Source organism: Cricetulus griseus, chromosome 5, assembly GCF_003668045.3.
Source record: "Cricetulus griseus strain 17A/GY chromosome 5, alternate assembly CriGri-PICRH-1.0, whole genome shotgun sequence".
In the NCBI taxonomy this organism is placed as follows: Eukaryota; Metazoa; Chordata; class Mammalia; order Rodentia; family Cricetidae; genus Cricetulus; species Cricetulus griseus.
In genome coordinates, this window is record NC_048598.1 from 20,376,792 (window position 1) to 20,403,683 (window position 26,892).

At 51.1% G+C, this 26,892-nt stretch overlaps 2 protein-coding genes and 1 pseudogene across 7 annotated transcripts in view; all 3 read right to left on the reverse strand.

Annotated features, from left to right (window-relative positions):
- Positions 1 to 14,133, reverse strand: Igsf9 (immunoglobulin superfamily member 9). The gene is made up of 18 exons (XM_035445522.1): positions 13,995 to 14,133; positions 13,588 to 13,776; positions 8,670 to 8,822; positions 7,853 to 8,007; positions 7,541 to 7,658; positions 6,040 to 6,181; positions 5,786 to 5,931; positions 5,545 to 5,687; positions 4,203 to 4,343; positions 3,545 to 3,661; positions 3,194 to 3,344; positions 2,865 to 2,988; positions 2,439 to 2,614; positions 1,976 to 2,226; positions 1,687 to 1,771; positions 1,425 to 1,601; positions 1,121 to 1,163; positions 1 to 870 (listed from the first exon to the last, which is right to left on the reverse strand). The coding sequence occupies exons 1-18, from the start codon at positions 14,050 to 14,052 to the stop codon at positions 15 to 17; spliced, it is 3,225 nt and encodes a 1,074-aa protein (XP_035301413.1). The 5' UTR covers positions 14,053 to 14,133; the 3' UTR covers positions 1 to 14.
- Slamf9 (SLAM family member 9) overlaps positions 14,122 to 26,892 on the reverse strand; it is a 62,708-nt gene continuing 49,937 nt past the window's right edge. For 4 of the 6 annotated variants that reach the window (XM_035445527.1, XM_035445526.1, XM_035445525.1 and 1 more), the window contains 4 exons: positions 22,520 to 22,637; positions 21,597 to 21,938; positions 20,632 to 20,904; positions 19,865 to 20,228 (listed from right to left, as the gene is read on the reverse strand). In XM_035445527.1, coding sequence (XP_035301418.1) covers positions 20,029 to 20,228; positions 20,632 to 20,904; positions 21,597 to 21,938; positions 22,520 to 22,562 — 858 coding nt within the window. In that variant the 5' untranslated portion in view covers positions 22,563 to 22,637 and the 3' untranslated portion in view covers positions 19,865 to 20,028. Of the gene's footprint in view, positions 14,259 to 16,824; positions 16,977 to 19,864; positions 20,229 to 20,631; positions 20,905 to 21,596; positions 21,939 to 22,519; positions 22,638 to 26,186; positions 26,247 to 26,892 lie in introns of those variants that run through there. The other 2 variants (XR_004770264.1, XM_027418944.2) reach the window with 2 other exon arrangements.
- Positions 22,662 to 26,165, reverse strand: LOC100754787 (annotated as a pseudogene).

Below are 26,892 nucleotides of genomic sequence, written 5' to 3' on the forward strand. Positions count from 1 at the left end.
GGTAGGTATTGCCTTTACCTTTTGCTGACTGTCACCACATGCTCCCTTCGGGGCCACCTCTCAGGGCCACTGGCCCAGCTGCTGGTGTCTCCTGGAGCTGGACTGAGGTAGCTTCCCCCTGCAGAGGGGGCTGTGGACGGGGGCCTCAGGAAGGAAGCGCTTCCTCTCCCACTGCTCTGGCTGGTGAGGCTGCCACGAGGGGCCGCGGGGAGAAGCCCTGGCAACACCCGCTCCCTCATTGTCCAGTCAGCCAAAGCTGTGTAAGGGGGCTCTGAGGAGGCCCCAAACCCCGTCAGTGTCCTCGGAAGCACTGCCCTGAGGTTTGCAGGAGGAGAGTCAGGTGGTGGGAAGAAAGATGAGGAGGCACAGGGCTGAGTATCCATGAAATCTGGAGGTGGAGCAGGTGTGGGCTCCTCAAGAGGTGGCCAGTCCCCATCTACATTCATCTCCCGGAAGAAGGGTAGGCTCAGGTACTGGAGCAGGGGTCCTGGACCTGGTAGGGGGGCTGCAGGAGGCGGTCCCACAGGGCTGATGTCTGAAATGCAGAGGGATTGTGGGACCCCACTGGGACTGCTACTGCTACAGTCAAAGGACTGGGCCAGGCGTTTGGATGAGGTTTGAGGTTCTGCCCGCTCCAGACATAACCTTTCCTGTGGAGGGGCCACAGTAGGTCCCATCACAAAGCGACCATCTGGGCCCCGGCAAATGGGCTCCAGTGGTAAGGGTCCCCGACCAATCGGAGAATCAGGGTGGGGGCTAGGAGGTCGGGCAGGCTCCCCCCAAAGCAGACTCTGGCGTAGGCTGGGGACCGGGGAGCCCTGGAGCTTCAACTTGGTCACACTGTCAGGGCTGCTGGAGCCAGGAGCAGAGCTGAAGAAGGACAGAAGATCAGGGTCTGGCCTTGCAAGGTTTGTTGCACAACAGAGCAGAGCTGGGGAGAGCAAGCAAGGGCGGGGCCAGGTGGTGGAAGGAAGAGAAACAACATGGACTAGTCCCCAAGCCGGGGCCAACACACGTCTATTCCCACTTCCCTCTAATTTCTAATTCTTTCTGAGTGTACAACATGGGAAGCAATGGGAAGGCAGAAGGAAGAAGAAGCCAAAGAAATAAAGGGACTTACTGTGGGCCTGACTTCCTAGGTGAGGAGAAGATCAGAGGTGGATCTGTAAGGACAGGAGAGTAGCAAGGTGATCCGGGTAAAGTTCTGCCCAAGTTCCAGGGGTGTAACCCTCGGCCTCATTCCCAGCCAACTGGGAAAAGGGCACGTAGGGGCCAGGGGCCAGATCTGAAGGCTGCCGCACCAGGACCAAGTAAAAAGCAGCTGGTGGCTGGGCAACCTTTCACGTGGCCAAGTAGTACTTAGGACCCCAGTGATGAGGGTGGAGGGGTGAGGGCAGCCTAGGGAAGAGAGTGGTGGCACCTACCCTGGCGCAGACGTTTTCTGTGGCGGCGGGCAGCCCTGCGCCGATTCATGAGGCAGGCAGCCAGGATGCTCACAAGGACTGCCACGCCCAAGAAGCAGACCCCACCCACAACACCAGCCAATACAGGCTGGGGCAGGAGACCTGGTAGCTGTGTTCGGGACGGGTACACCTCCAGGCCTGGGCAAAGGGACAGGAAAGAGGGTCAGGGACCTGGGAATGCCCACCTAGCCTCCGGCAACTTTCCCTCCCACTGGGTTCTCACCAGAAGTGGAGACGTTGGCTATGTTGCTGGGATCACTGACATAGCTATCAGCAAAGGCCACGAGGCGGAACTCATAGAGCACGTCCTGGGGATTAGAGGTGGAGAGCCATGGAGCGCTTCAGGGCCAGCACTGCCCACCACAGTCCCTTTTGTGAAGACTGCAGTGGGGAGGTAAGAGTGAGGTAGGACCCGGGGTGAAAATGGCCAAGTCAGGATGAGAAGACGGGATTAGGACCGAAGAGGACACTGTCAAGTCCCTAGGAGGACCTTCCCTGCCTCCTTCACACACCTTGATGAGGCCAGGCACCAACAGCTGGATTTCTGTGCCTGCCACAGCTTGGTCCAATATCTCCCAGCCTTGGGAGCCTTGCCGTCCTTCCAGGACATAGCCATCCAGTTTCTTAGGGATGAGTTCTGGGGGATCCCAATGCAGGAGTACCCCGCGGGGTGTCCGTACTGCCACCAAACCTCTGGGAGGGGACAAGGGAGGTGGCATCTCTGTTGGAGGAAGCCTAGAGGCAGCTGGTGTGGTAGGAAGCCCTGGATGGTACAGACGGACAAACGAGGAATAAGAAAGAGTCTCAGAGTCCTTCATGCTGCTCCTCCCGTGGCCTTCGCCAACTCTGAGTACCCACACATTCTACCACAGCCTTTCTGTACCCTCTCCGGATGCCAAGCATCTTAGCATCTCTATTCCATCTCCACCCCAGGTCCCCCCCATGCTGTGCCTCATAGGGTTGGGGACCTCTTACCTTCCGGTATAGACAGGACGATCTCGCTGAAGGGCCCACTGCCCAGCTTATTCTGAGCAAGGACACTGAACTGGTACTGAATATGGGGTTGCAGCCCTGGCACTAGGAGGTGTGTAGCCCCCATAGGCACAGCCAGAGATACCCAGTCATGGTGGGCTCGGTCAGGACGCTTGGCCCTGGGGAATATAAGGAAATCTCATCGGCAAGGAGGATGGGGATGGTGCAGGGTCCAGAGAGCTGACCACACCCCTCTGCTCAACCACCAAGGTCTCAGGACCTCGGCCCTGAATGTTGAGAATCTATGAAAATAGGCAGCAGAGCTAACACGTGGCTAGGCACCGAGGGATGGAAAGAAGAAAGGGAGGGAGGGAGGGAGGGAGGGAGGGAGGGAAGGAGGGAGGGAGGGAGGGAGGGCAGGTCACTCACAGTGGGGTATACCAGACACTGAATCTCTGCAGATAGCCACCATCAAAGCCAGGTTCCCAAGAGACATTGGCGCCCTTGGGTAAAGGTACCACAGACACATTGGTGACGACATGAGGACTGGTGCCTGGGTAGGGGAATGGGGGGAGGAATGATGATCAGGACCCTGAAGTAGGGTAAACAAAGAGTAAATCGGAGGTTCTGTCCTCCACCCATGATCCTGGGGGATCCCATGCCCACAAATCCCCACCACACCTCCCAAGAACAATACCCCCATCTCCTGTTTCACACGGCTCCCCCAGCCCCAGCCAGTGCACTCCCAGGCCACTAACCTAGCACATAGACATTGGTAGAAGTGGCCACTTGGGCTACGGCATTGCTGGCACTGCATTCCCATCGTCCATGGGCCTCCTTGGTCAGAGGTCGAAGGATGAGGCTGCTGTTGCTGTCCACCTGGGCCTGGCCCTGCAGCCCCCGGCCCACCTACAGAACCACTGGTCAGCCCTGAGGACACATGCAGCCACCCCTCACCAAGGGGGCCACTATCTTTCCAGATATCTTGTCCCCTCCCCACACTGCCTCTGACACCCTATGCCTTCACACATCCTCCTTGCCCCAAAAAACAACCAGAGGGGCAGTGGGCGCGGGCCCAGGCAGAACCGAGCAGGATTCAGGAGCCTTACCTTGGCCCAAGAGACAACAGGAGGAGGGTCTCCCCAAGCGGAGCAGGGGATGAGTAACTCCCGCCCTACTTCTTGGAAATACTCTTCCTTGGGCTGCTCTATAAAAGCCGGGGGAGCCTGCAGGCCAGATCTGTATTGGGAGGGGCCTCTTTCACAGCCCCTTTCATCTCTAAGCTTGGATGCCTCCCACTCCCAGATCCCCGACACTCTGTCTTAGTCTCTAACTCATTCTCCATCTCCTCAGCTCTGTGGCTTTGCTCCCAGCAGGTAGGACAGCAAGGCAGTGGTGGGCTGGGACCAGACTCTCTGAGACAGATGAGTCTCTACAGACCATCCTCCCTTTCTTCTTTCTTCCCCCTCCCTCCCCCCTCTCCTCTCTCCCTCCCTCCCCTCCTTCTTTTCCTCCCCTTTCCTGCTTTCCCTGTGGAACTCCGGCAAGGGAGGCCGAATGCTTGAGATGAGACTGATAACTCATTTTGTGAGTGTGTACGTGACTGATGTCCCACTGCCGGTCTCATCTCTGCGAAGTTTGCTGGCTGTTGCTATGACCACCACAAGAAACAGACTTAGGAGCCCCTCCCACACCTATCTGCCTGACTCCACCCTCAATGTGGTTTAGAACGAGGCCATACCACAGCAGGTTTGCTGTGATGCTCACCTTGAGCAGCACCCGGGTGGTAGGGGAGGGTCCGGCAGTACCGAGACTGTTGTAGGGGGTACATGAGTATTCTCCCAAGGCATCCTCGTTCCCCAGAGCAATGATGAGTGAGCCCTCTGGGCCCTGCGACCAGCCAGGGAACTGGCAGGCAGAGGAAATGACAAGTAGAGAGACTCAACAGAGGCAAAGCTGGGGTGGAGAGAGGCAACTCAAGAGAGGAGGAGAAATGGGAAATTCTCTTGTAGAGAGTCAATCCATCAACTCTGGGTCTTGGCCTGACCGTCTCCCGACTCTAGACATCCACTTCTCTCCAGTGCCACTCACGGAGAAGAGCACGAATGGCATCCCTAAAGTTGGCCACAAGGGGTTTCCTGCCCGCTGTGAGTTCCCTGATGTCCTCCCAGCATTGTGGTGCTAAGTTCTGCGTCTCCTACTCCAAATCCTCTTCTATAAGAAAGCTCCCCCCCCTTCTCCTGGCTGAAGTGCAGCCCCTCACTCTCCTTATCTAAATACCTGTCCTTCATTCTGGTCTAAGTATGAAAGCCTTTCTGTTTTCAGGTCCTCTCTAGCTCAGACCTCATAACCCTTCACCCGAACCATCTGAGCTGCTTGGCAGCCTCCCAGCTGCCCTCCTAACTCCTACTCACAGTCCCTATACCACACCACACCACCCACCCACCCCACCCCACCCCCTCCAAAAACCACTATTGCTATTGCCTTAAGATTTTTATAACCTTTCAACAAAAATTTACCAAAAAGCTACGATCGTAAAAGCCCTGGGGACACTATGATGAAAAGATGCAATGCCTCCAGGAATTTACAGTCTCCTCAGACAAACAAAAGATCCCCATCAGCTTGGAATGAGGTCATATTCAGTTGGCATGCAGTTTTCCTTTAGGACCCAACCTGTCTTTCCAGCCTTCTCTACACCACTCAAGTCCCTACAGGTGCTCACTGTAGCCCCCACCTCACAGAATAGTTCATTATCTCATCGAGACACTCTATAGACCCTGCCTCTGCACGGAATGACTGCCCACTCTGCAAGGTGGGCACTGAAGTCCCAGAATTTGTTACTGACCTCTCTTCAACCGGACCTAAAAGCAAAAAGGCCTTTTTCCTTCTCTGGCCTGCCAGGACAGTCTCTGTCGCAGTTCTATCCCCGAGGCAATACTCTAGGGATGGGTACTTCTTTGTTACACCCCCACATCCACCACCTAACACGGTATCTGGTAAGAAGTATGAAGTTTCCTAACCATAGTGCTGAATTACACTCAGCCACCCATTGCAGCTGGCCCTCTGACCACAATAACACCTAGCTCCTTCCGCTGTCCCGAGTCAGTACCTTGTCCAGCTGCAAGGCCTGCCCATCTTTGGTCCAGGTGACAAACAGCAGTGGGGGGTTAGCACGAGCTGGACACTGGATCACCCCCCGCATGCCGATGGGCAGGAGTGTCTCAGGAGGCATAACTGTCACCTGTGCTGGGTCTGGAAGAATGCAGAGACAAGTTGGAGAACAAGGTCTTGGGTCTGTCTCAGGGGGTAGCAGGCTGGGAGCGCCGGTGGGAATCTCGGCTCAGACTTACAGAGCACAGTGAGATAGGCAGAAGCCGAGGGTGGATGCAGAAAGCCATTGCTGGGCACACAGGTATAGTGGCCAGCGTCATCAGGCTGAGCGGCCTGTAGCCACAGACTTCCATCTACCAGGATCCGCACTCGAGACTGTAGGTGGCTGCAATGGGGCATGTGTAAGGAGGAGCCCAGGGCTCGTACACACGAGTCCCTCAGCTACTATTCATCAGTTCCTTGACTCTACCACCCAAGAGGTAGGTGACCCTACCTAATGTGGAAGACATTGACGCCATCCTGGAACCAGCTGTAGGTGAGGTTAGCAGGGTATGCCTCAGCCTGGCAGGCCAAAGAAACATCCTGGGAGACATTGACCGTAGTGTTGTTGGGGGGCACCAGGATGACAGGGGGTCCTGAGGGCAGTAGAAAGGCAGAGAGATGTCCTCGACCCCTGATCTTCCCAGAACCCTCAGGATACTTCTACACCTCTTCCTGGGGCATGGTGCTTGCTACAGGGCCTTGAGGGCCTGAAGCAGGAGATGTGATAAAAACCCATTCTATTCCAGGGGCTTCTCCCTTTTCCAAGTCTTCCTTGTTTCACCAGAAGTGACAGGTAACCATATTTACCCTCTTCCTGTCTGCTTAGAAAGTATGTGAAGGAGGGTCAGTCTTAACTCTGCTCATTTACTCTGTCTCTCCCTGTCACACCCATGCCTCCCACATAGGTACCCATACATCACCAAAGATGCTGTAACAATGCCAAGTTCTAGATTGCCCCGTCACCTCAACACTAATGGCCATTCACACAGGAAGGACCCCATTTGCTCACAGAAAATGTTCACCCCAGTGCCTACCCATAACCCCCACCTGGCCACCCATCTTTCCATATGTCCGATTCATCAGGCCAGTCTGGGCAGCTGGCTGTCCCCATGCCAGGCAGATTCCTTGTCCCTGGTGAATATCCAGCACACCATTTCCTAAAGTCCAACCCAGCCGCACGCCTTCTGCAAACCTGTCTCTAGCTACCATACCCCCGTTGCCTTCTCCATCCTGGGGCCCCAGTGCACAGCCAGTTAGTAACAAGTGGGAAATGACCCAAGCACACACAGAGAGCACCTGCCACAGGCTGCACTGAGCACATAGCACTCTGCTTGCTTATCTCTCGAGCTCTCATAAGAACCAGTGTGTCAAGCACCATCTTTCTGCTCTGGCAGGTGAAGTAGTGACGTTTCAGAGGCAGACACATTAGGAGGGACCTCGCCCTAGGTCAAAGTGGGAGGCAAGACTTCTACTTGGGCTTCCTGATGCCAGGGTCTCTGTGCTTTAACTATTCCCCAGCACTGCTCTTGTCAAGTACCAAGGACAATGACACTCCAGTGATCACAAATTAATCTGTTTCCCCTCCGGGGAACCAGGTGCTATGAAGACAGATTCCTGCCTCACACAGCTCCTTTGTGCCTCCTTCCCAAGGGACGAGCTAAGCACGAATGACTACATGTCACTTTTATGCTTTTGAAGTCCTGAGAGGTAGGTATGAACCTCTATTTTGACTCAGGAAAGTCCCTTGGTTTGTGACCTAACATTAGCCCATGTCCTTTCCGCTGTGACACACTGCTGGGCACTAAAATTTCTTCAACCTTTCCTTCCCCCCACAGGGGCTCCTTCCTCAGATATGAGCCTCCCTCCCCATCTTCTGTGTGATTCCCTCCCAACACAGGTCACGTCTTCTCACAAAGGTGGCCCAGGTCTCCAGCCCTCCCACCAAAGAGCACCTAGCACCAGCAGTTGTGTGGTATGGGTGACGCTGCCCTCGGTGCTGGAGGCTTGGCAGGTGTAGTCTCCAGCGCTGCCTCGCTCCACCCGACGGATCCTCAGTGTCCCGTTCTGCACCTAGGTAAGGCGTCTTTAAGACAAGGCCCTTCCTGTTTGGTCAGCCTCACACCCTGCACTTCCAAGACTGGCCAGCAGAGGGAGGCAGCACCCCAGGCTCAGGGAAATCAATAGCAAGCCCCTCCTCCGACCCATCTCCAGGCTTGGCTTCTGCCCTCTCAATTTTGCCCTCCCACACTAGGGGGTCCACTCACTTGCACCTGACCCTGGCCCTTGCCAAGGTCCTGTCCTCGGAATTTCCAAGTCACATAAGGCTGGGGGCTGCCACGGGCCACACAGCGCAAGGTAACAGCCTCCAATTCCTTCACTTCCAGTTCTAAGGGAGGCGTCTCCTGGAACTGAGGGGGCGCTGTGAAGGAGAGAGGCGTCAGGGGCTGCCACAAAGGCTACCAGTCCACAAAGCAGCGTTCAGAAGCCAGGAAGACCTAGCTGCCTGTCCAGGCACATGGGAGTACTAGCCCAGGGTCACCTGTCTGCTGTACAGGGGACACAGGACCATCCCAACACTGGCTGCATGTCCAGAGCTGGGGGAGAGCCAAGTGTCCAGGGGAGTCTGGGAATCAGGAGGTGGGGGTCTTAGACTCATCTCTGCCACTCATCGGTGGCACAAGCTGCCTCTCTACCTGATTCTCCGTCTCAGTCTCGCCTATGAAATGGGAATGGTTACAACGGTCTCCGAAGAAAGAAGGTCTCGGATGCAAAGTGCTGTGCACTGGTGAGCAGCACCACACAGGGCCCAATGCACCATAACCATGACCTCGGCCGGGGAGTGGAAGTTCCTGACTCAGAGCCTAGAGGCTGATTGGATTTTATCTGAAGAACTGAAAGGGTGGGAGGGAGGGCGGGGTTAAGAGGCAAGCACTAAGAGCAAACAGTGAGCTGAGCAAACGCCGATATGGATAGGGCATCAGCACTGCACTAGGATGCAAATAGAGCTCCCTCTTCTTCGTCACTACCAGGGTCCCCGCCATTCCCCTCCCTCCCTGCACCACCTGCTCCCCTGCTTCATACAATTGACTGTCAGGTGCACCCAGGAGCCGTTGGCAAAATCCTGTTCAGGGCTGTGTTGGTCCAGGAAGAGCACACGACACTCGTACCAACCCTGGTCTTCCACCCGGAGCCCCTCAATCTGGAGAGATGCTCCTGTCTGCAGTCGGACTCTTCCTGTGGGGAGGGAAGTCCTGAATCAAGGGTGCGGAAGGAAGGGACTCTGCAGGAGCTCCCCAGTCCTGCTTACACAGGCCATTCCCAGAGCTTGAGAATAGCCTAGGCCTGTTATCCAAGAGGAACAAATAGGATTGAGGTCACTGAGGGCAGATTGCTATGTTCAATCCTTCGCACTGCTCCTGCCTTTCAATAGCTGAGACCCAGACCGGAGAAAGTCAAGGCATGGTGAGTTGCCCTCAAATACGCCAGACTTCCCAGACCATTAGGGAAAGGAGTGAAGGGCCAGCATTTGGTTACCTCTGGACTCCCTACAAGATTTACCACCCCTGAGCTCCTTTTTAAGGTATGAGTCCTCTGCGGGTACACTGGCTTTTTGAGGTCTCTGTCCCTGGAATCCCCAGCAGCGTTTGGGGCCCTCCCAGGGACCCAGACCTCGCCTCCCAAAGCCTGTAATCCCTCAGAGCTATTATCAGCGGCCTAAGCGCCTTAGAGTGGCCAGAGTCCAGCCCAGCCAGGCAGCAGCGTCAGCAGCCCTCTCAATACATCCCATCCCCTCTACGCCCCAGCTGACTGACCACATGCAGTCCCACAAAGCCACACACCCCAGCGTAAAAAGACGCTTCCTTCCCACCAGGTCAGCATCCACAGCACACCACCAGGCCCACCAAGGTGCCCACCGGATCCCTCAGTACCCTCCTCTGAGGGAACCCTGCACCCTGACAGCATTAGAAGTCCCCTAGCAGTGCAGTCTGTGAGAAAGGCATATGCTTGGCAGCCCAAAATACCCAGGCACGAGTCCAGCTCAGCTGTATGCTCCTTTGGGCGAGTTACTCGACCTGCCAATTTTAGTTTCCTCATTAGTAAGAAATGAGAAAGGGGAAAATTGGGATGAGGTGGAAGGCAAGAGATAAGGGGGGGGGGGGCTCATAGCACCTGGCATCACTGGACACTCAAATAAAGGCTGTGAAACAAATGAAAGAGATGCAGATTTAAAACCAGAAGTCTACACTGAAGGTGATAACATATCACCTCCCTCTCCTCTGCCACATCAGTGAACTGTACCACCATGCTCCAGGTTGCCCTGTGGCGGAGCCTGGCACAGCCTGGATTCCTCTGTCACCCTCTGCCACATATTTATTTTCATCTTTCAAATCCTACCTCCAAAGTATCAGTGTTTCCCTTTCTGCCGCCTTCCACCTGGACACCGCAGTGACTCTCACCCGGGGTGTCCAGCTGCCTGCCCCATCCCCCCTACACTTCCAGTTGCCCATCCTCACTTGACCTTTGCTGTAAACAAATGGAATTTTCTAAAATTCACAGGACAGGCAAATGTAGCTCCAAGATGATGCCTTCAGAGTTCCGCCTATCCCAACCCTTCCTGACACAGGAGCAACCCTAAAGCTGCTGGGGACCCCCTCCCTCCAAGCTGTTTGCACTCTACTCCTAGGGTGGCCTATCTGAGGTAGAAACTCAGCCTGCTTGCCCTTGATGCCACCGGAAATGAGAGCCATAGGATCTAGGTGGCTAGTAGGCCTTTTTTCTTCTGATAATTAGTTCCTAGGGTGTGGATTCTTTAGAATGGGTGGAATGCTTGTTGCAAGTCTAGGTGTATAATCCCCACCCAAAAGATAAAAATGGGCCTAGCAGGTAAATATTTAACATAAGAATACCCTTCCTTGGGCTGGAGAGATGGCTCAGAGGTTAAGAGTACTGGCTGCTCTTCCAAAGGTCCTGAGTTCAATTCCCAGCAACAACATGATGGCTCACAACCATCTGTAATGAGATCTGGTGCCCTCTTCTGGCCTGCATGTGTACATGCAGGCAGAACACTGTATACAAAATAAATAAATCTTAAAAAAAAAAAAAAACCTTCCTTAAACCTGCAGGACTCCTGTCACTCTAGTCTGCCAGGTCACTGAGCCCAGCAGACCCCAGACTGCAGCATCCTCCATGCCCCACCTGACAGAACTTTTCATTATGCTAATCTCTGAGCTCCAGAGCGAAGGAAGGAAGACTGAGCATTGAATATGAGCCATGTGATATTAGACAGTCACCATATTTAATCCTCACCCAAAAGTCCATTATTGATGAAGGAACTAATGTTAAACTTCTTTCCAAAAATGCACAGCTATTAGGAGATGAAGCCAGTTCTCCCAAATCAGTGTGCTTTCCACTGAACACCAACATGAGAATCAAACAATGCTCAGGGCACTGAGCATAGTCTCTGATTTCACTTCAGTGTTACCAGCTAATGGCTAGCAGTCCTGACGTCTGTTAGCCGGAATACTCAGGGCAGCTGGTTGCACAAACTAACCTCCCTAGGAGGTCCAGACTGCTGGGCTACAGTGTTTCAGAACAAGAAGGTGACCAGAGTGGCAGTCCTATACCTTCCTGTCTCCCGACCCACTTGCTATAGGGCTTCCCTCCACCTGCATGGCCAAACCTAATGGACTTCAGATCTGCCTACATAGGACAGAGTCTGCTCTCTCGGGCTCGGCAGAGGCAAGAAACCACCCTAAATTTAACCATGAACAGGGACAAGTGTATGTTCACACAAAAGTTGAGCATGGCAGTGACTTCACAAAGCCAGAGGCAAAAGAAGCATTCTGGGAAGATGTATCTCGACAGCCCAGTTAGCAGGACCAAAGGCAGAAAGGGGGGATTTTATTAGCGGGAGCTTGGGCGTTCTAGATGGACAGTCAGAAATGATTGATCAAGCAACTCACCATAGTCATGAAACATAAGTCCCTTCTGCTATGACAAGCATCCCTGAAACTCAGTATGAAAAGCAAGGACCAAGAGCCTGCCTCTCTGACTCTGACTTAGTCCAACATCCATCCCAGGAAACCTGGCTAACTCGGATTGCCTTTTCCCAACCCCAGTTCATACTACCCTGGTGCTATGCTTAATACTTTATATACTAACTTCATCTATTAGTCCTAGATCGTTTTATGCTGCCTTTTACTCCTCCTGTGCTAGTTTATACATCTAGGTTCCTCTGCTAAACAGTTTCTAGAGCCCTCTAAAACCAGCTTTCCCTTCAGTGTGGTTCCCAAAGCTACTATCTCTCTCATGGCTCCTCCCACATTCTAGGCCACCAGTCTCATGCAGTCCCAGGCCATATCCCCTCCACTTGCCCACAGGGTTTATGACAGAACAGCATTGTCCTCAGCAACCTCCACCTCCTGTTGCTTAGCAACTGCAATTGTGAGTCCCCTGCACAAAGGCCGAGAGGCCCCCTTCTGAAGTGTGAAGCAATAAAGGGTTAATGGGCTCAGAGGCCTCCCGTCTGGGGTCTTTACCAGAGCAGGACCCATGTGGCTGGTCAGGAACTTCAGACCACTCAGGGGCAAGAGCGGGAACAAAGGGTAGAGGTAAGAGGAAAACTCAAAGGCTTGCAACTCCCAACCCTTAGAATTGGAGAAAAGCCACAGGTAGACAGGGAAGCTAGCCATCTTGTGGCGTATCTGCCCAGGGACCAAAAGACAATTCAAGACTGATGCTGTGGCAAAGCAGAATTTTACATATCCCAGGTAGAGAGAGTCCCAGGGAAAGCCCTTCCCACCTCTCCTCCACTCCCCCCTGCCTCGCCTCTGCCTGGTAATAATTTGAATTTGTCCAGCCTCAGCTCTGAATCCAAAGCCCCCTGGGCACAGACAGGCACAGACAGAGAGGCCCGCTGTGCCTGTGCTTTCTCTCTCCACTTGTGCTAATTGAGGCCCACTTTCATCAAGCCCCCAGGGCTTGTGTAGACACATACACACACACACACACACACACACACACACACACACACACACACACACACTCCCCCAAATAGGCTGTTTGCCAATAACTGCCCCCAGTTTGAAAATAAACTCTCTTCTGCAGACACCTGCCAGCAGCTCCTCCCCTCAGCTCAGTCAGCCAGTGACAAGAGCCCAGCCAATCCCAAGATTTCCTTCAGGATTCAAACCCAAGATAGAAAAGCTACCCAATCAGCATCTCTCCAGGTGCCCTTTTCTGGGTTTCACTCATGAAAAGGAAGTACCACAGCTCGCTCTCCCCTAGAAGCCCAGATCCATCCTCCAGGCCCTCTGAGACTTTATAGTAAACCACTCCAATTAAGACTCCATCCAGGATCAGGAACAAACTGGAGTGCAGCAAGAGAGAGGTGGTCTTCTGCTGGGAGGTCTACACAGTGCACCTGCTCCACGAGAGCCCACGAGAGCTCCCAGGAACCCCCGCCTGTGTTCATGTTCTCTGCTACTCGGAATCACTATGCTCCTGATACCCAAAGAGCCCACATCCCTACCCACTCTGCCGTCCCTTTAACCCATTCCCTAAAAGCCTGGAGCCTCCAAACTGCTATTCTGGACAGTAGGGAAGGGAAGACACAGAGCAGCAGACAGTAGATCCAGAGACCAGCACAGGGCTAAGTGGGGAAACTACAGAAGATCAAGATGGAGTCTGGAAGGTTGCATGAGATGAGGATAGAATAATTAGCAAGTTGGGATGGATACCTGAAATGGAGATGCAGGATCTCCCGTGCATGCCACACGCCACACATAGCTAAAAGATCAAATCTCTAACGTGCCCATGCATCATGTATAAACAAATGAATCCTTCAATGGGTTAGCATCTTTGAGGAGCAGGGCCATGCTTGCTAAGCAGTTAGGGTCACGGAGCAGGAGATGCGATTGGAGAGGGCACAGTGCAGCCTGCACAGCCCACCTTTGTTGGTGACACTCCCCCCCACCTCCCACCTAAGGACAACTCTTACCCACGTAATCAGGGTCAATTCGGGGAGAGTAGAGGCCGAACTGGATGAAGATGGGAAGCAGGAATCCAAAGCGCAGCCACTCGATGACATGCAGAGGGGGGCGGCCAGCTGGAGGCAGCAAGTCACAGCCCAGAACTGCACTCTCCCCAGCCCGGCCCACCACAGAGACCACCTCAGGCTTCCTTCGACCTACGTGGTGGGTAGCATGAGGGAAGAGCAAGTGGTCACAATGAGATATGGGAGAGGAGGCTCCATCAACATCTCTCTAGTTTCCTTAAGACTTTGCATGACAGGAGGAACCCCGACCTCTCTGAGCCAGCCCTAGCCCTCTCCTACGCTCACAGGTAACCCCTTAGTGGTCACATCCCAGGGTAACAGAGCTGATGATCCCCGGGGGTCTGGCTCACCGTCAGCCCCCTGGCTGATGACCAGGCTGAGGATGGTCAGACTGAGACACCAAATCATAGCCCAGCTGGCCTGCTCACCCGGCCCCTCCTATCCACAGGAGCCCAGATGGAGGGGCCGGAAGGATGTTCACTGCCCAGCAATCCCAGAGAGCATCGGTCGTTCTGATCCGCCTCAGGCAACCAGTCTCAGCTCTCACTCCTCCAGGTAATGCCTAGCTCATGCAACACCTGAGGGAGCTGGTCCAGTCTGGAGAGCCACCAGATCTAAATGCAAAATATAAGGCAACATAAGAGCTGGTCAGTGGAGGAGACCAGAAGAAAGCCCTGTTAGAGCAAGGCGCAGGGAAGAAAGAAGGTGTAGAGGAAAGGAGGGGACCTTTACAGAAACCAGAGATCTTTTGGGTTGTACTGCTGGGGATCGACTCTGGGGCTTCATTCCTGACAAACTCCACCACAGCTACACTACTGCCTCCAAACCAGACATCCTGAAGCCCTGAGATTAAGCCAGGATGTGAACACAAACAAGAGTGCTATCCTGTTGAGACGACGACGGACACAGGTAAGGGAACCAATGCTGGAAAAAGCAAAGGAATTCTGGGGAATGCCTGGCAAGTGGTACAATGTTGTTAGCAAAGTGAGCAAAGAGAACTATGGGTTCTCACACAGGGGAAGTCCTGGAGATGAGGGCCATTGTGCACTAGCCTCCTCACCCTTCTTTCTCCTGATGCCAACAAGGTAACAGATAACAAGATAAGGCCATTATTCATCACCACCCTGTGTGACCAATAGGGACCACGAGGATCTTGCTCAGAAGCAGACAGCTAGTCTAGAGGAAATCTCAGATAGACTCTAACCCCCTACCCTGCAGAGAGTCTCCACAGAGCACCCAAAACATCCAATTCCTCACCCCATTTCCCGCCCTCTGTGTTGAGCCCTGGACCCTGGAGACATTGTCCACTCAAACAACGCTGCTGTTGGCAATGAGTTAGTCAGGGATTTGGGAGAGGAGGAGCTTGCCTTCCCCACCTGCTGGGGGATGGGGGGTGGGGGATGGGAGAGGGGTGCAGCATCCTCCAGGTCTGGACAGATCCAGGGCTGGCAGCTGTAGCGACTTTCTTCAAGATGCTGCCAGAGAGCCCTCCCTCCCCCATACACCCCGACTTAGTGCCTCACCCTAATTACTCCCACGCACTCCTCTCTAGTATCCTGGGGGTGCCAGGATTTGCCAGGCCCTCCATTCCCTACCCCTTGAGGCATGATCTGAGAGAAATACAAAATGAACCCTGGAGCACAGAAGGTAGGCATCCCGAACAGTAACAACTCCTCAGCGTCTAAGACAGGCACAAAGGGCCAAAGGGCCCTGACCTGGGCCTGGCAAACCCAGTGGACTCTGCTCTGAAGCCTCCACCCTCTTCTGGGCCTCACACAATTCAGCGCTGTCTGTAAAATACCCTCCACCCTCCACGAGGCAGTATCGCCCCTGTATGCCTGGGCCCTGGTACTTAATTCCCTTTCCTCCAGCTGCACCCATCCAGCTCTCCTGGACTTCCCTGGAAAACCTTCCAGTTGTACCCTATAGAAGCCATTCTCTTCTGGCTCGACCAAGACTCTTGTGACATCCCCAGGCATCCCCAGAATGCATCCCACTTTTCCTGGAGCCTTTCCAGCTCCTGCTCCCCACCCACCCCTCCGTCCTTGTGATCTTCTCGTCCCATCCAGCACTCACTCCCTCGCTTCTTCTAGGACTCCCATCCCAGCCACACACTTTTCACAGTGTCTGCAAAATTCCAGCCTCTCACACCTGATCTCCAATTGCAGCAGGTCCTCGCTTCAAAAGCACCCTTGGCTGGCCTCCTCCAGAATTCCCCTTTCCCCCACCCTGCTCTCCCGGGAACCTCCCACCCCCCAATCCTGAGGACTCAGCCCACAATACACTTCTGATTGTCTATCACAACAATTCTCTTTTCCCTCGCATTCTCTGGCTCCTGGAACGCCTTTCTTCTGGAACCCGCCAAGAACGCCCCTAAATTACCTCTAACATTCTTCCAGATCTCAGGGAACCCCCCACTCACCCATCAGTAATTCCACTTCGCTCCCAGAACTACCCTAGTTCTGCTTCCCCAGATAATTTCACTTCTCTCTAGAGCTCCCCCGTTCCTCCTTGTCCCCCACAACTCCTCACTACTCCCCATGTCCCCGCCAGTACCCCAAATAACGCCCCAAGACACCCCCACCCTCACCTGCTCTGCACCGCACAGCTCTGCTCTCGCAGCCACACAATAGGGGGCGGACCCGCCTCCCCGCCTCAGATGCCCCGAGCGCCTCCCGTCGCCCTGGAGACCGCCAATCCCCCTCCCGCGGCGTCCAATTGGAGCCAACAGAGGCCGGGTAAGGCGGGCGGGACCCCCGAGCCGCCTGGGAGTTGTAGTTTGGAGACAGAAGGACGCGGTCGCACGTGGGCTCCAGTCGCCCTCTCGTGGAGCTCTGTACAACTAAGCGTGGGGAGACTGATCGCCGCTTCCCGCCTCGACTCGGATGGGCTACTGGTCAGACCGACCGGTGCACCAAGAGCCGCAGGAGCCTACCCCCTTTGCAGGCTGCTTGCATGCATGCCCTCCCTCCTATGTAACTTACCTATGGCCTTCTCCCCTTTCCGAACGAGCGTGCCACAAAGGAGGCATCGAAGGTTGAAATCTGAGCCTGGGGCAGGAGCACCTGGTGAAGAGCAGGATTCCCCGCCCCCTCCCTGGGGATCCACCCAAGTCCCGGACCCATCTGATCTCTCTTTATCCCCACCCCCACCCATTTCCTCTCGCTCGACTGGAAATACCTGTCTGTGTTGGCTCGCTCCCAGCTTTTGCCCAGGCGCCTCCCTGTGTGTAGCTTCCTGGAGGCTGATCCCCTAGTGTGGGGCTGCCGGGGCAGCTTCTAGCACCAAGGACTTGAAGAAATAAGTCCAGGGGGGAAGAAATGACAGGCACCCTAACAACGGAGACAAAGAGAAAGAATGAAATGGCTGATCCGTCACTGAACCCCTTGCAGGGTGCCAAGCCCCGGGGTAGATTCATGCTGTACTGTAGTACATTGCTCCTGTACTCTGCACTGAGACCCCGCGAAGTGAGTGCAGCTCCCTCTGATTAGGGAGAAAACAGCCAATGCAACAAGAGTTGCCACCTAGGCACATTCAGGGCCTGCATTCAGATCCAGCCTGGATCACGGAGTCCAACCGCCCCCCCCCCTTGGACTTTTCACCCACAGGAATGTAGTCAATGAAATCGGGGTGGGGAGCAGACCCTGAGGAAAGATTGTAAGCACACCCGAAACACTGTCACACCACCCTCTACGGAGGCCATCTGATCCTATTGCTGTTGTTGGCTATCCATCCTTAGTAAGTCCTGAGAGCCGGAATATTCTTCCAGGTCTAAGTGCCTGAGTGTTTTGAGACACACAAAGAACTTGAACTAAGGGAAAGAAGGCTGGAGCAGAACCGCGGTCTTTCTCACTACCCCAACAAGGACCTGGAACTCGTGGCTTTGCGACTAGTTTGCAGAGTAGGCTGCCCTAACAGTTGGCAAGGTGACGTCATGTTAGGAACAGCGCACAAGGGAAGTCTCTGATTCTTGGTTCCTTACCAATTGGAAGGCACTGTCCCCACCACTGGTCCAAGAGTTTCGTTTCTGCTGTCTGCAGTGGTTTCTGGTAGATAAACTAATCTCATGTTAAAATATTTTTTTGTGTGTAAAATGAGATTTTAAATGGTTTTCGAGTTTTATAGGTTTATATGTTCATGCTTTTCCCGAAAGCTTGGTTTATTATTATTATTATTATTATTATTATTATTATTATTATTATTGTCATTTTTGTCTGACTGGTGTATCTTCCGTGTTTGTTTTGTTTTTGCAAGAAAGGGAACCTAGTCCTACGACCTGTTCCCTCCTTACTCCAGAAGTGAAGTTGATTTTTTAAGATAGTAATCCCTAAGGTCAAAACTGACGATTTCCCTCCCACTTGTCCTTGAGCCATAGTGACTGCTCCTCTGGAAAATGTATTCAGCCAACCAGGACTGCATCTAATATATTAGCCAGCTTTTATATTTCAATTTCTGGATGAGAATATCAGAGAATAGTGAACCTAGGGAGTCTGTTGGTAATGTGTCCATGAGCTCTGGTCCTCACACCTTTTAGAACATGTTTCTTACATACTCCTGTGTCACAGTGTGTGATATGGCCATCTCTAGTTGCTATGATCCCTCAAATATGAGCATCTTGGTGTATATTTTCTGTCTGGCTTGAATGTCCATTCCCCAGTTTGCATTAACCTATTTTGAATAATGAGTAAGAGTATCTTCCATGCTGCCAGATGATTATCCTGGCTTCTGAGGGTACACTCTCTTCGAAGTCTAAGCCTTCCTTCTCCAGGCTGTCTGTTCTCCAGGCTGGCTTTCTCTATTCAGAGATTGGCTCTGAGAATAAGGGACTCTGCCAACTTCAGGGAGATCCCTGGACCAGCCACACAGGGACTATTCATTTCTCTATTTGCTTTCTATTTGCCAGCTCCTAAAGACAAGAGAAATGGGCTGTCCCTCCACATGAAAAATGGACTCCAGGTAGTTTGCACAGGCAGGCCCTCACCTGGCAGTGACACCTTCTATGACAGGCATGGGAAGTGTCAGAAGTTGGGGCTACAGACCTTTGTTGAAGACAGGACTGTTCAGTACCTAAAGATGGCCCAGAATCTCTGAAAGAGCTCCAAGAAGCTACACCTATGTGTGTCTTTCAAGTATGTGTTCTTTGTGGAACTGAACTCAGGGTCAAAGGCTAAACAGTACCCTAGGCCAGAGGAAAGTGGAAGAGCAAAACCTAGGTCTCCTAAGATCTCACCCAGTTCCCTCCTTGGTGCATACTATATCACCTCCACCAATTCATTTAGTACTTACACCTGTCCTATTGAGTGGCTTCTCTTGTATACCCTCCTCCTCTGAAGCCTGGCAGTTGCCTATGTAAAATACCCACAATCTAATTTGGGGGAAACAATATAATAGGAACATCAAACCTAGGGCTATGAAAAGAGCAAGAGTAAAGAGCTCTACATTGACCAAAGACTCCAATCAGAAGGCCCAAAACGGAAATCTATAAGAAAACAATAAAGGCCAACAAAATCAACTTATACAGGGATTTTTTTTGTATAGCCCCTGACTGTCCTGGAACTTGATTTATAGACCAAGCCAGCCTCAGACTCAGAGATCCACCTGCCTCTGCCTCTCAAATGCTGGGATTAAAGGCATGTGCCTCCACATCGGGCTAAATAATGTCAACCTTAAACAAAATCAAGGGTACAAGATCTTAGTAATTGATCCAGTGAGTTGTCAGTCCTACCAGGTGAGCAGCAGGGTTCAGAGAAGCTGGTATCAGGGAGACAACAGAGGTCACTAAGCACGACTATATCCCAGAGAAGGCCTGAGCAGGGGATTCCACCACCTCCTTGTGAGACAGCGTCTATGTAGATGTGGTAGAGTAAGTAGGCAGACAGTTAAGTGGAGTTATCTGTCAGAATGAGGATGGGGTAGAGTGAGGGAGGTGGCTTGGGCATAACACTTATGCAGCATTCTAAATGAACTGCCATCACAGTTCAGCTAGGTGAGAAAGCCTTTTATGTGGTTTGAAGTATTATAAGACTTGGTTAGTGAAGAATGGGCTACATGTAGTAAAAACAAACACTTCTCTCTAATGGGGTCTTCAGACTCAGTTTCCTGCCCAAAGGCAAGCCTGAGAAGGGTCATGGGTTTCAGTAACGACCCCTGGACAGGAAGTGAAGGTGGGAAACAGTCTCCCAGGGCTGTCCAGCACAAACAGAAGCATCAAGCACAGCTCTTCCAGAGAGGTGAGGACTTGACTTTTATTGCCAGATGGTGTCTCTCAGGGAACATGGCCCTTTCAGGTGTTCAATCCCAATCCTCCCTCCCACCTGTCTCCCAGATGGTTTCCCTGGAGGCAAAGAAGAAACAAAGCTCAGGACAGAGGTCCCCAAGGGGCGATCAGTCTAGACTAGGGCCAAGTTTCCCCTTCTTCCTCAGTTTGATTCTGTTTCTCTTGAGTTTCCTCACCCTTGACATCTCATAGTTTTTCCGGGCTTGGAAGACACAGAGCACCACAGCTAGAATTACCAAGAGGAAAAGAAGGATCAAGCCCTTAGCCAGGAGGCAGGACATTGAAGGCTTCTCAGGAGAGCCAGGATCTAGGATAGGAAGAAAGGAGAAGAGTTTATTAGAAGAACGGTACGTTTGGAGAGCAGACATCTACCTAAGTGTCACAGGGAGGCTCATGGGTTGATAATCAGCTTGTGTCTTATAGCAAACATCTCTAGAAATACCTACTCTGCACACAGATGCTCAAGAACTGGTATCTCAAGAACAGATATCTGACCATCAGACTCAAGCCAAGTGCAGAAGAATCCTTTGGAAATCCAGAGCAATTGACAAAGGGAGGGTCCCTCCCCAATCCAGTAGCAACCCTCTACAGGAGATTGTCACATTCTAGAGTACACATACTCTCCTTAAGAGCCCCAGGCATGGGAGGAGGTGGTGTCCTAAGGCACAGGACTTATACAAGCTCAGAAATTGTCTCTTGGGGTCTGGTACCTGCACAGAAGGACCCCACAGGGATGAGATGGGAACTGCTGTTGCTGACGGGGTTGCTGGCCCTACAAATATAGGAAAGCGCTCTGTCACCAGGCCTCCAAGATGTACTGATGATAGCGTCTTCATGAGACATGTTAGCGCTGTCCTGTGGTGAAAGCCAGGTGTAGGTCACATCCATGCCTGCTCTCTCTACGGAGCACATCAGGGATATGTTACAGGCACCTTCCTCAGAGATCCTAAAGTTCACAGTGATGTGGGGCTTTGACAGCCGCCCTAAAAAAGAAAAACACAACACAACAAAACACAAAGACCTGGTGAACGTTCTGAAGTTGGGTCTGTTTTCCTAAGTTTCTCAAGCCTTGGGTATTCTTGCTATCTTGAGATAAAACAAGCATATAGCTTGTGGTTTTGGGGTCCCAAATAATCTGCTTAGACAGATGTACACCAGTGGCTCCTTCTAACTTCACTCTCTTCATTTTACACCCCTCCTTCCTCCAGATCCTCTTCTGTCTTGCTGATTGTATAAAATATTACCGCCCTCCCAAAGACATTTACATTTTAATCATCTCTCCAAGTCCTAAGTAGATTCAATGTGGCAGGTGGAAAGAAGAAATGTTGGTTCAAGTGGGGAAGAAATTATTAGCAACCCTCAAATCACACAGGGGGATAAAGGGCTCAAGAGCTGTTTATGTAGAGGATGCACAGTCTCCTGGGTGGGAAAGGACCCTTAAATGCTCTATTCATGGTCCTCATCTCTCTCACTGCTTTGGGAATATCTATGGAAGCAGCCTCAGGCCTAGTGCCTCCTTGTTCCAGCTCACTCTCCCCGTGGCTGAAGCTCAGACACTGGGACAGAGCACACTAGAGGCAGTCTTCCTTCCAATTTCAGCCTCTAAAACTTCCCTCAGCTCCCGAGCTTCCATGCCAACCTCGGGAAAGCCAGAATAATGGGAATCTAAACTCACGGTAGACACGGAGATCGTAAGACTTCGTGATAGAGAGCTGGGATGTATTCAAGCTGACTTTGGCTTGGTACAGTCCCGAGTCCTCCCAGGTCAGATTGCTGATATGCAGAGAGTAGCTGGACTCTGAGATGCCCACTCGACCCTGGTATCGAGGATCCATCACAATGATGACAGCTGGTGTTCCCTCTTTCCCTGGCACCACTGTGACAAGGTTTTTTTGAGAGAACCAGATGATGTCCTTAACCTCTTCGTTGGATGGTATTTCCAGAGAAAGGCTGATAGACTCTTGAAGAGCTGCAACCACTTCCTCAGGGTCCTCATCATCTCCAGAAAACCCTTTAGCTGCAAAGAGATGCATAGCGCCCAGCTGATATCCCTGGGAGGCCAAGGCTAGTTAGCAGGGTAGCTACGGCTCCTCCTCCTCTGAACACCTTCTCTAGCTCCATGCTCAGTGGGACCCTCTAGCTACCTCTTGGAGTTCCAGATTACCATTGCACCCAAGTTGACCAGGGATGGTTCCCATTTATCTCTTCACCATCCAAAAACTTTCTTTTTCCTTGTCCTTCTGGAACTTCAGCCCCACCCATGTCCCCCAGGTATCCTCCCCTCTCATCCTCCGCTGAGGTCATCATACCCCATCCCTTGGAGATCAGAATGGAAGTTCCTCCACACTAGCTTGGGATCCAGCTATATCACTCTCAGGTACATACTCGGCACAATCCAAGTCAACATACTACAGTGATGTGTGCACATCCACGTTATTGCAGAGCGCGTCACATTAGTCGAGCTAGAGAATGAGCCTCGGTGCCCATCAACAGAAGGACTGACACATTCATCCCTAAAGGAAGGGTCTTGCTAGCCTAAGACCAAGTAGAGCAGAGGACTACAGAGATAGTCTTATGCAGCAACAGGCTCCCACTCACCTTCCTGAAGGAGCAGAAGGAGTGACCAGAGAAGGGCCCCCATGTCAGCAGCTCTTGCCTAGGAAGAGTGACTTGGTCAGTTCCCCAGGCTGTGGACACACAAGCTGGTAAGGGGTACCTATAGGAAGAATGACTGATTGATATTGACAGGAAGCAGAGAGGGGAAATACTTCTCACTCCAACTTCCTCTGTCCCCATTAAGCCCCTCCCTGGCCCCCATGGAAAGACATTTCTCCCCAGACTAACAGTCAGATGACTTAGCCACAGATTCAGATTGCCCATCCCCCAAACTCAGCTCAAATCTCACTTCCTAATAAAGAGTGTCTATCTCCAGCGCTCTGTATGTCCAGGTCCCATAGAAATCATATATTCACACCCTAGCCTGCTGTCGGCCCTCAGGGTGCTCTCCCACCACCTCTATTTCCTGTGTTGCTGTGGTCTTTATCTCCTCAGATTCTATTTCCTCTGTACGTTTCACTATTCCTGGCCCCTGTTGAATGCACGTTCACAGTATTAGAATGGATGAGTGAGAGAAGTCTTTCTTTCTGTTTAAAGCTATTTGTATTCCCATTTGTGATGCTATTTGGGGATGGGGGATTAATCTCTTTTTTTTAAGAAACTGTCACCAGGGAGTGGTGGCACACGCCTTTAATCCCAGCACTCGGGAGGCAGAGGCAAGGACCTCTGTGAATTCGAGGCCAGCCTGGTCTACAGAGTGAGTTCCAGGACAGGCTACAAAAGCTACAGAAAAACCCTGTCTTAAAAAAGAGAGAGAGAGAAAAGAAAAAAAAACTTTCTTCCATCCAGCTTTCTCTTGCTCAAGTGCCTACAGAACACAGTTTATGACTGTTTAGTGGTGGTTCCATCTGATTCAGCACCCTGCACAGTGAGGGCTGCAAACTTGTCCCTAGTGACCGTCTGAACATTCCTGTTTTCACTGGGGAACTGCTGGATGGGCACAGAGGACACTTGCACGCCCTCAGACCAGTCAGCCACCTCCATCTGGGAGTGGTAGACTCAGGAGCAGGTGCAGTCCATTCCCCATGACACTCCCTCTTGGTCACAGCCTTTTCAGCTGCACTTGCTCTTCCTTTTCAGTCTCTTAGGATCTCTACAGAAATAGGGATCGGGCATGACCAGATGAGCACCACTGGCGCTCACCGGAGATGGTGCCACAAGTGTGCAGACCTTCCCAAGCCAGCATCCACCAGCATTTCCGTGAGCACCCTTGTTTGTTGCATGAAATGGTAATGTCAACAGCACAGAGGAGAATCTGTTACACAGAGCAAGGGTGGGCAGGTTGGCGTAAGGCCTTGTGAGGGGCTGGTGGTCAGCTCTGGGATTGGTCACCACCAGAAGACATCACTCCCTGAAGTCCTCTTAGATCTGCCTAGTGAAAGTCCTAAGAGTGAAGTGACCAGCATCTGGTGTGGCTCCAGTGGTGGCAGCAAACTTCAGCTGGCTGGCCCCAGGAGTTCCTGGAGGAGATGTTGAGGAGATGAGGCTGACATCAGCAGGGTTCTCAGTGGCAATGATGGCTGGAGCTATCAGCAGCAGCTTCTCCTAGGTCCTGCTCAGATTGATTACATAAATACCATCACTTTGCCTTTTGCAGATGTTCTGTTCCATTTGAAAGTCAAGGTTGGTGCCACCTGAGTGGGTTCCTACTGCAAGGAATTTGAGGACATCCTCTTTCCGCACTTGCAGGACAAGGGTTCCAGACATCGTGTGAGTTTCCCTTTAAATTATAATGTGAACTGAGGGAAATATCATATAGACCCCGACTAGGCAGCATGAAAAGACTGATTCTCTTTTAAAATACTGTCTCAGTCCGGCATAGTGGCATACACCTTTTAATACCAGCACTCAGAAGGCAGAGGTAGGTGGATTGCTCAGAGTTCTAGTCCAACCTGGTCTACATAGTGAGTTCTAGGAAAGACCCTATAATGGCAATAATAACAATAATAGTTCTTTAAAAGACTTTCAGTTAGGATTGTTAATATCATAGAAAGATTTTAAATCATTCAGATTATCAATCTTGATCAAAGACATAGAGAAAATCAGATTTGAGAAGAGATTGTAGAGAATCAAGATAAGAAAATCATACCCTGGAGAAAGGAGCTCCTATGTGCACTCTTGGCAGTGTGATGAATGGTTAGCTTCCCATGTGTACTTGACACAACTTAGAATCACTTGGGAAAAGAGTGTCAATGAAAGATGATCTACACTGAGTTAGTCTGTGGTTTTGTCTCTGGGGTTCACTGATGTGGGAAGACCCAGCCCCCTGAAGGCAGAACTATTCCCTAGGCAGGGGTCCTGAACTGTGTGAGAGGTTAGCACAAGCAAAGAAGCAAGCACGCATGTGCTCCTTTCTCTCTTCTCTTGTTAATCAGAAGTGACTAATTGTCTCCTGATACTGCTTTCCCTGCTTTGATAGACTGCAACCTGGAATCATGAGCCAAAATAAACAGCTTTCCTCTAGGTTGCTTTTAGGGAATTTTATCACAATAAAAGAAATGAGGCCATATGTAGAACTGAAACTAGTAGAAATATAAATTAATTGGGTCAGTATGGAAATCAGTATAGAGGTTCTTTAAAGAAAAAACTAAAAGCAAAACTATCATATGATATAGCTATACCATTCCTGGGTAGTGTACTCAAGAGAATCTAAGCATACTGCAGTGATCCTGCACATTCAAATTTACTGCAAGGGTATTCACAGTAGCTGTTATGGAATCAGCCTAAGTGCCCATCAACAGGGGAATGGTTAAAGCAGACGTGATATGAATACACCATAAATTTTATTCATCCATAAGTAATGAAGTTATGTCATTTGTAGAAAAGGAAATGGAACCAGAGTAATCATGCTAAACAAAATAAGCTGTGGGTTTGGGTTTTTTTTTCCTCATATTCAGAATTTACATTTTTTGAAGACATGAAAGTGAAAGGAAGACTGCTTAGGAAAAGGAAAGAGAGACTGAGTGGGGATGGGAGGGACACAAAAAACAATCATAGATAGTAAGTAAAATCAGATTATGTTAGATGCATATATGAAAGCATTATAGGGATACCCATTATGTTGGAGGATATGTATTAAGGAAAAAGTTTAAATTTTTTTTTTTGAGCTGGAGAGATGACTCAGTCATTAAGAGCACATATTGTTTTTGCAGAGGATGCAAGTTTGATTCTCAGCACCCACATCAAGAAGCTCACAACTGCCTGTAACTCCAGCCTAAGTGATCTGGTACCCCTCTGACCTCCTCCTTCTGCACAAACATGCACACACACACACACACAGGCATATGCACACACAGACACTATAATTGAAATTTAAAAACAGTTAAAAAGGAAGGAAGGAAAGGAAAGATAAGCTTTAGCTGTAGGGGTGCAATGGGCTATGTAGATAGCTTTCATTCCCTGTATTCGAGCTAATACTGGACAGTCACTTGTTCAGACGGTCTACAGCATCTCTGACAGCAAATGGATCCTCAAACTGGACAGCCTTTAAGTTTCTACCAGTGTTCATTTCAACAAGTTCTATGCTATGACAAGGAAGAAAAAATGGTATTTTGTAACCGTCTTAGTTTGGGTTTTTATTGCTATGAAGAGACACCATGATCACAGCAACTCTTATAAAGGAAACATTTAATTGGGGTGGCTCACTTACAGTTTCAGAAGTTCAATCTATTATCATCATGACAGGGAGCATGGGTGGTGTGCAGATGTGGTGCTGGCTGCATCTTGAACAAAAGGCAACAGGAAGTCAACTGAGACACTGCAGTATCCTGAGCATAGGAAACAACAAAGCCCACCCCCACAGTGACACACTTCCTCCAACAAGGCCATACCCACTCCAACAAAGCCACACCTCCTCATAGTGCCACTACCTATGAGATTATGAGGGCCAATTTCATTCAAACTGCCACAATGACCAAAAAAGAAAATGAAAAGAGCCTCCAATGAGCCAAGTTGAAGTCAGGAGGATTGAGGAAAAACTCTCAAAGAGGAAAGATACGGAGGATGAGACCTCAAGGGTGAGAAAGGTCTGCTAAGGGAAGGGGAGAGAACGCTAGTTCTTGTGCTCCAAATTATGGGTACCAAGCCTCTTTGATTTGGATTGTCTATAGATACAGGTCAGGTTTTAACTTGAGCCTGAAAGTTTTTAAAACCAGTCTTCCCATCTATTTGAAAAGAAATTAGATCCAGCAATCCCGACTACTTGATCTGTATCCAAAGGAAATGAAATCAATATGTTGAAGATCTATCTGCAATCCCACGTGTACTGGAACATTAGTCCCAATAGCCAAGAAAAGGAAGCAAACCACGTAACCATCAGTGGATAAATGGATGGGTAAAGCAGATGTGGTACATAC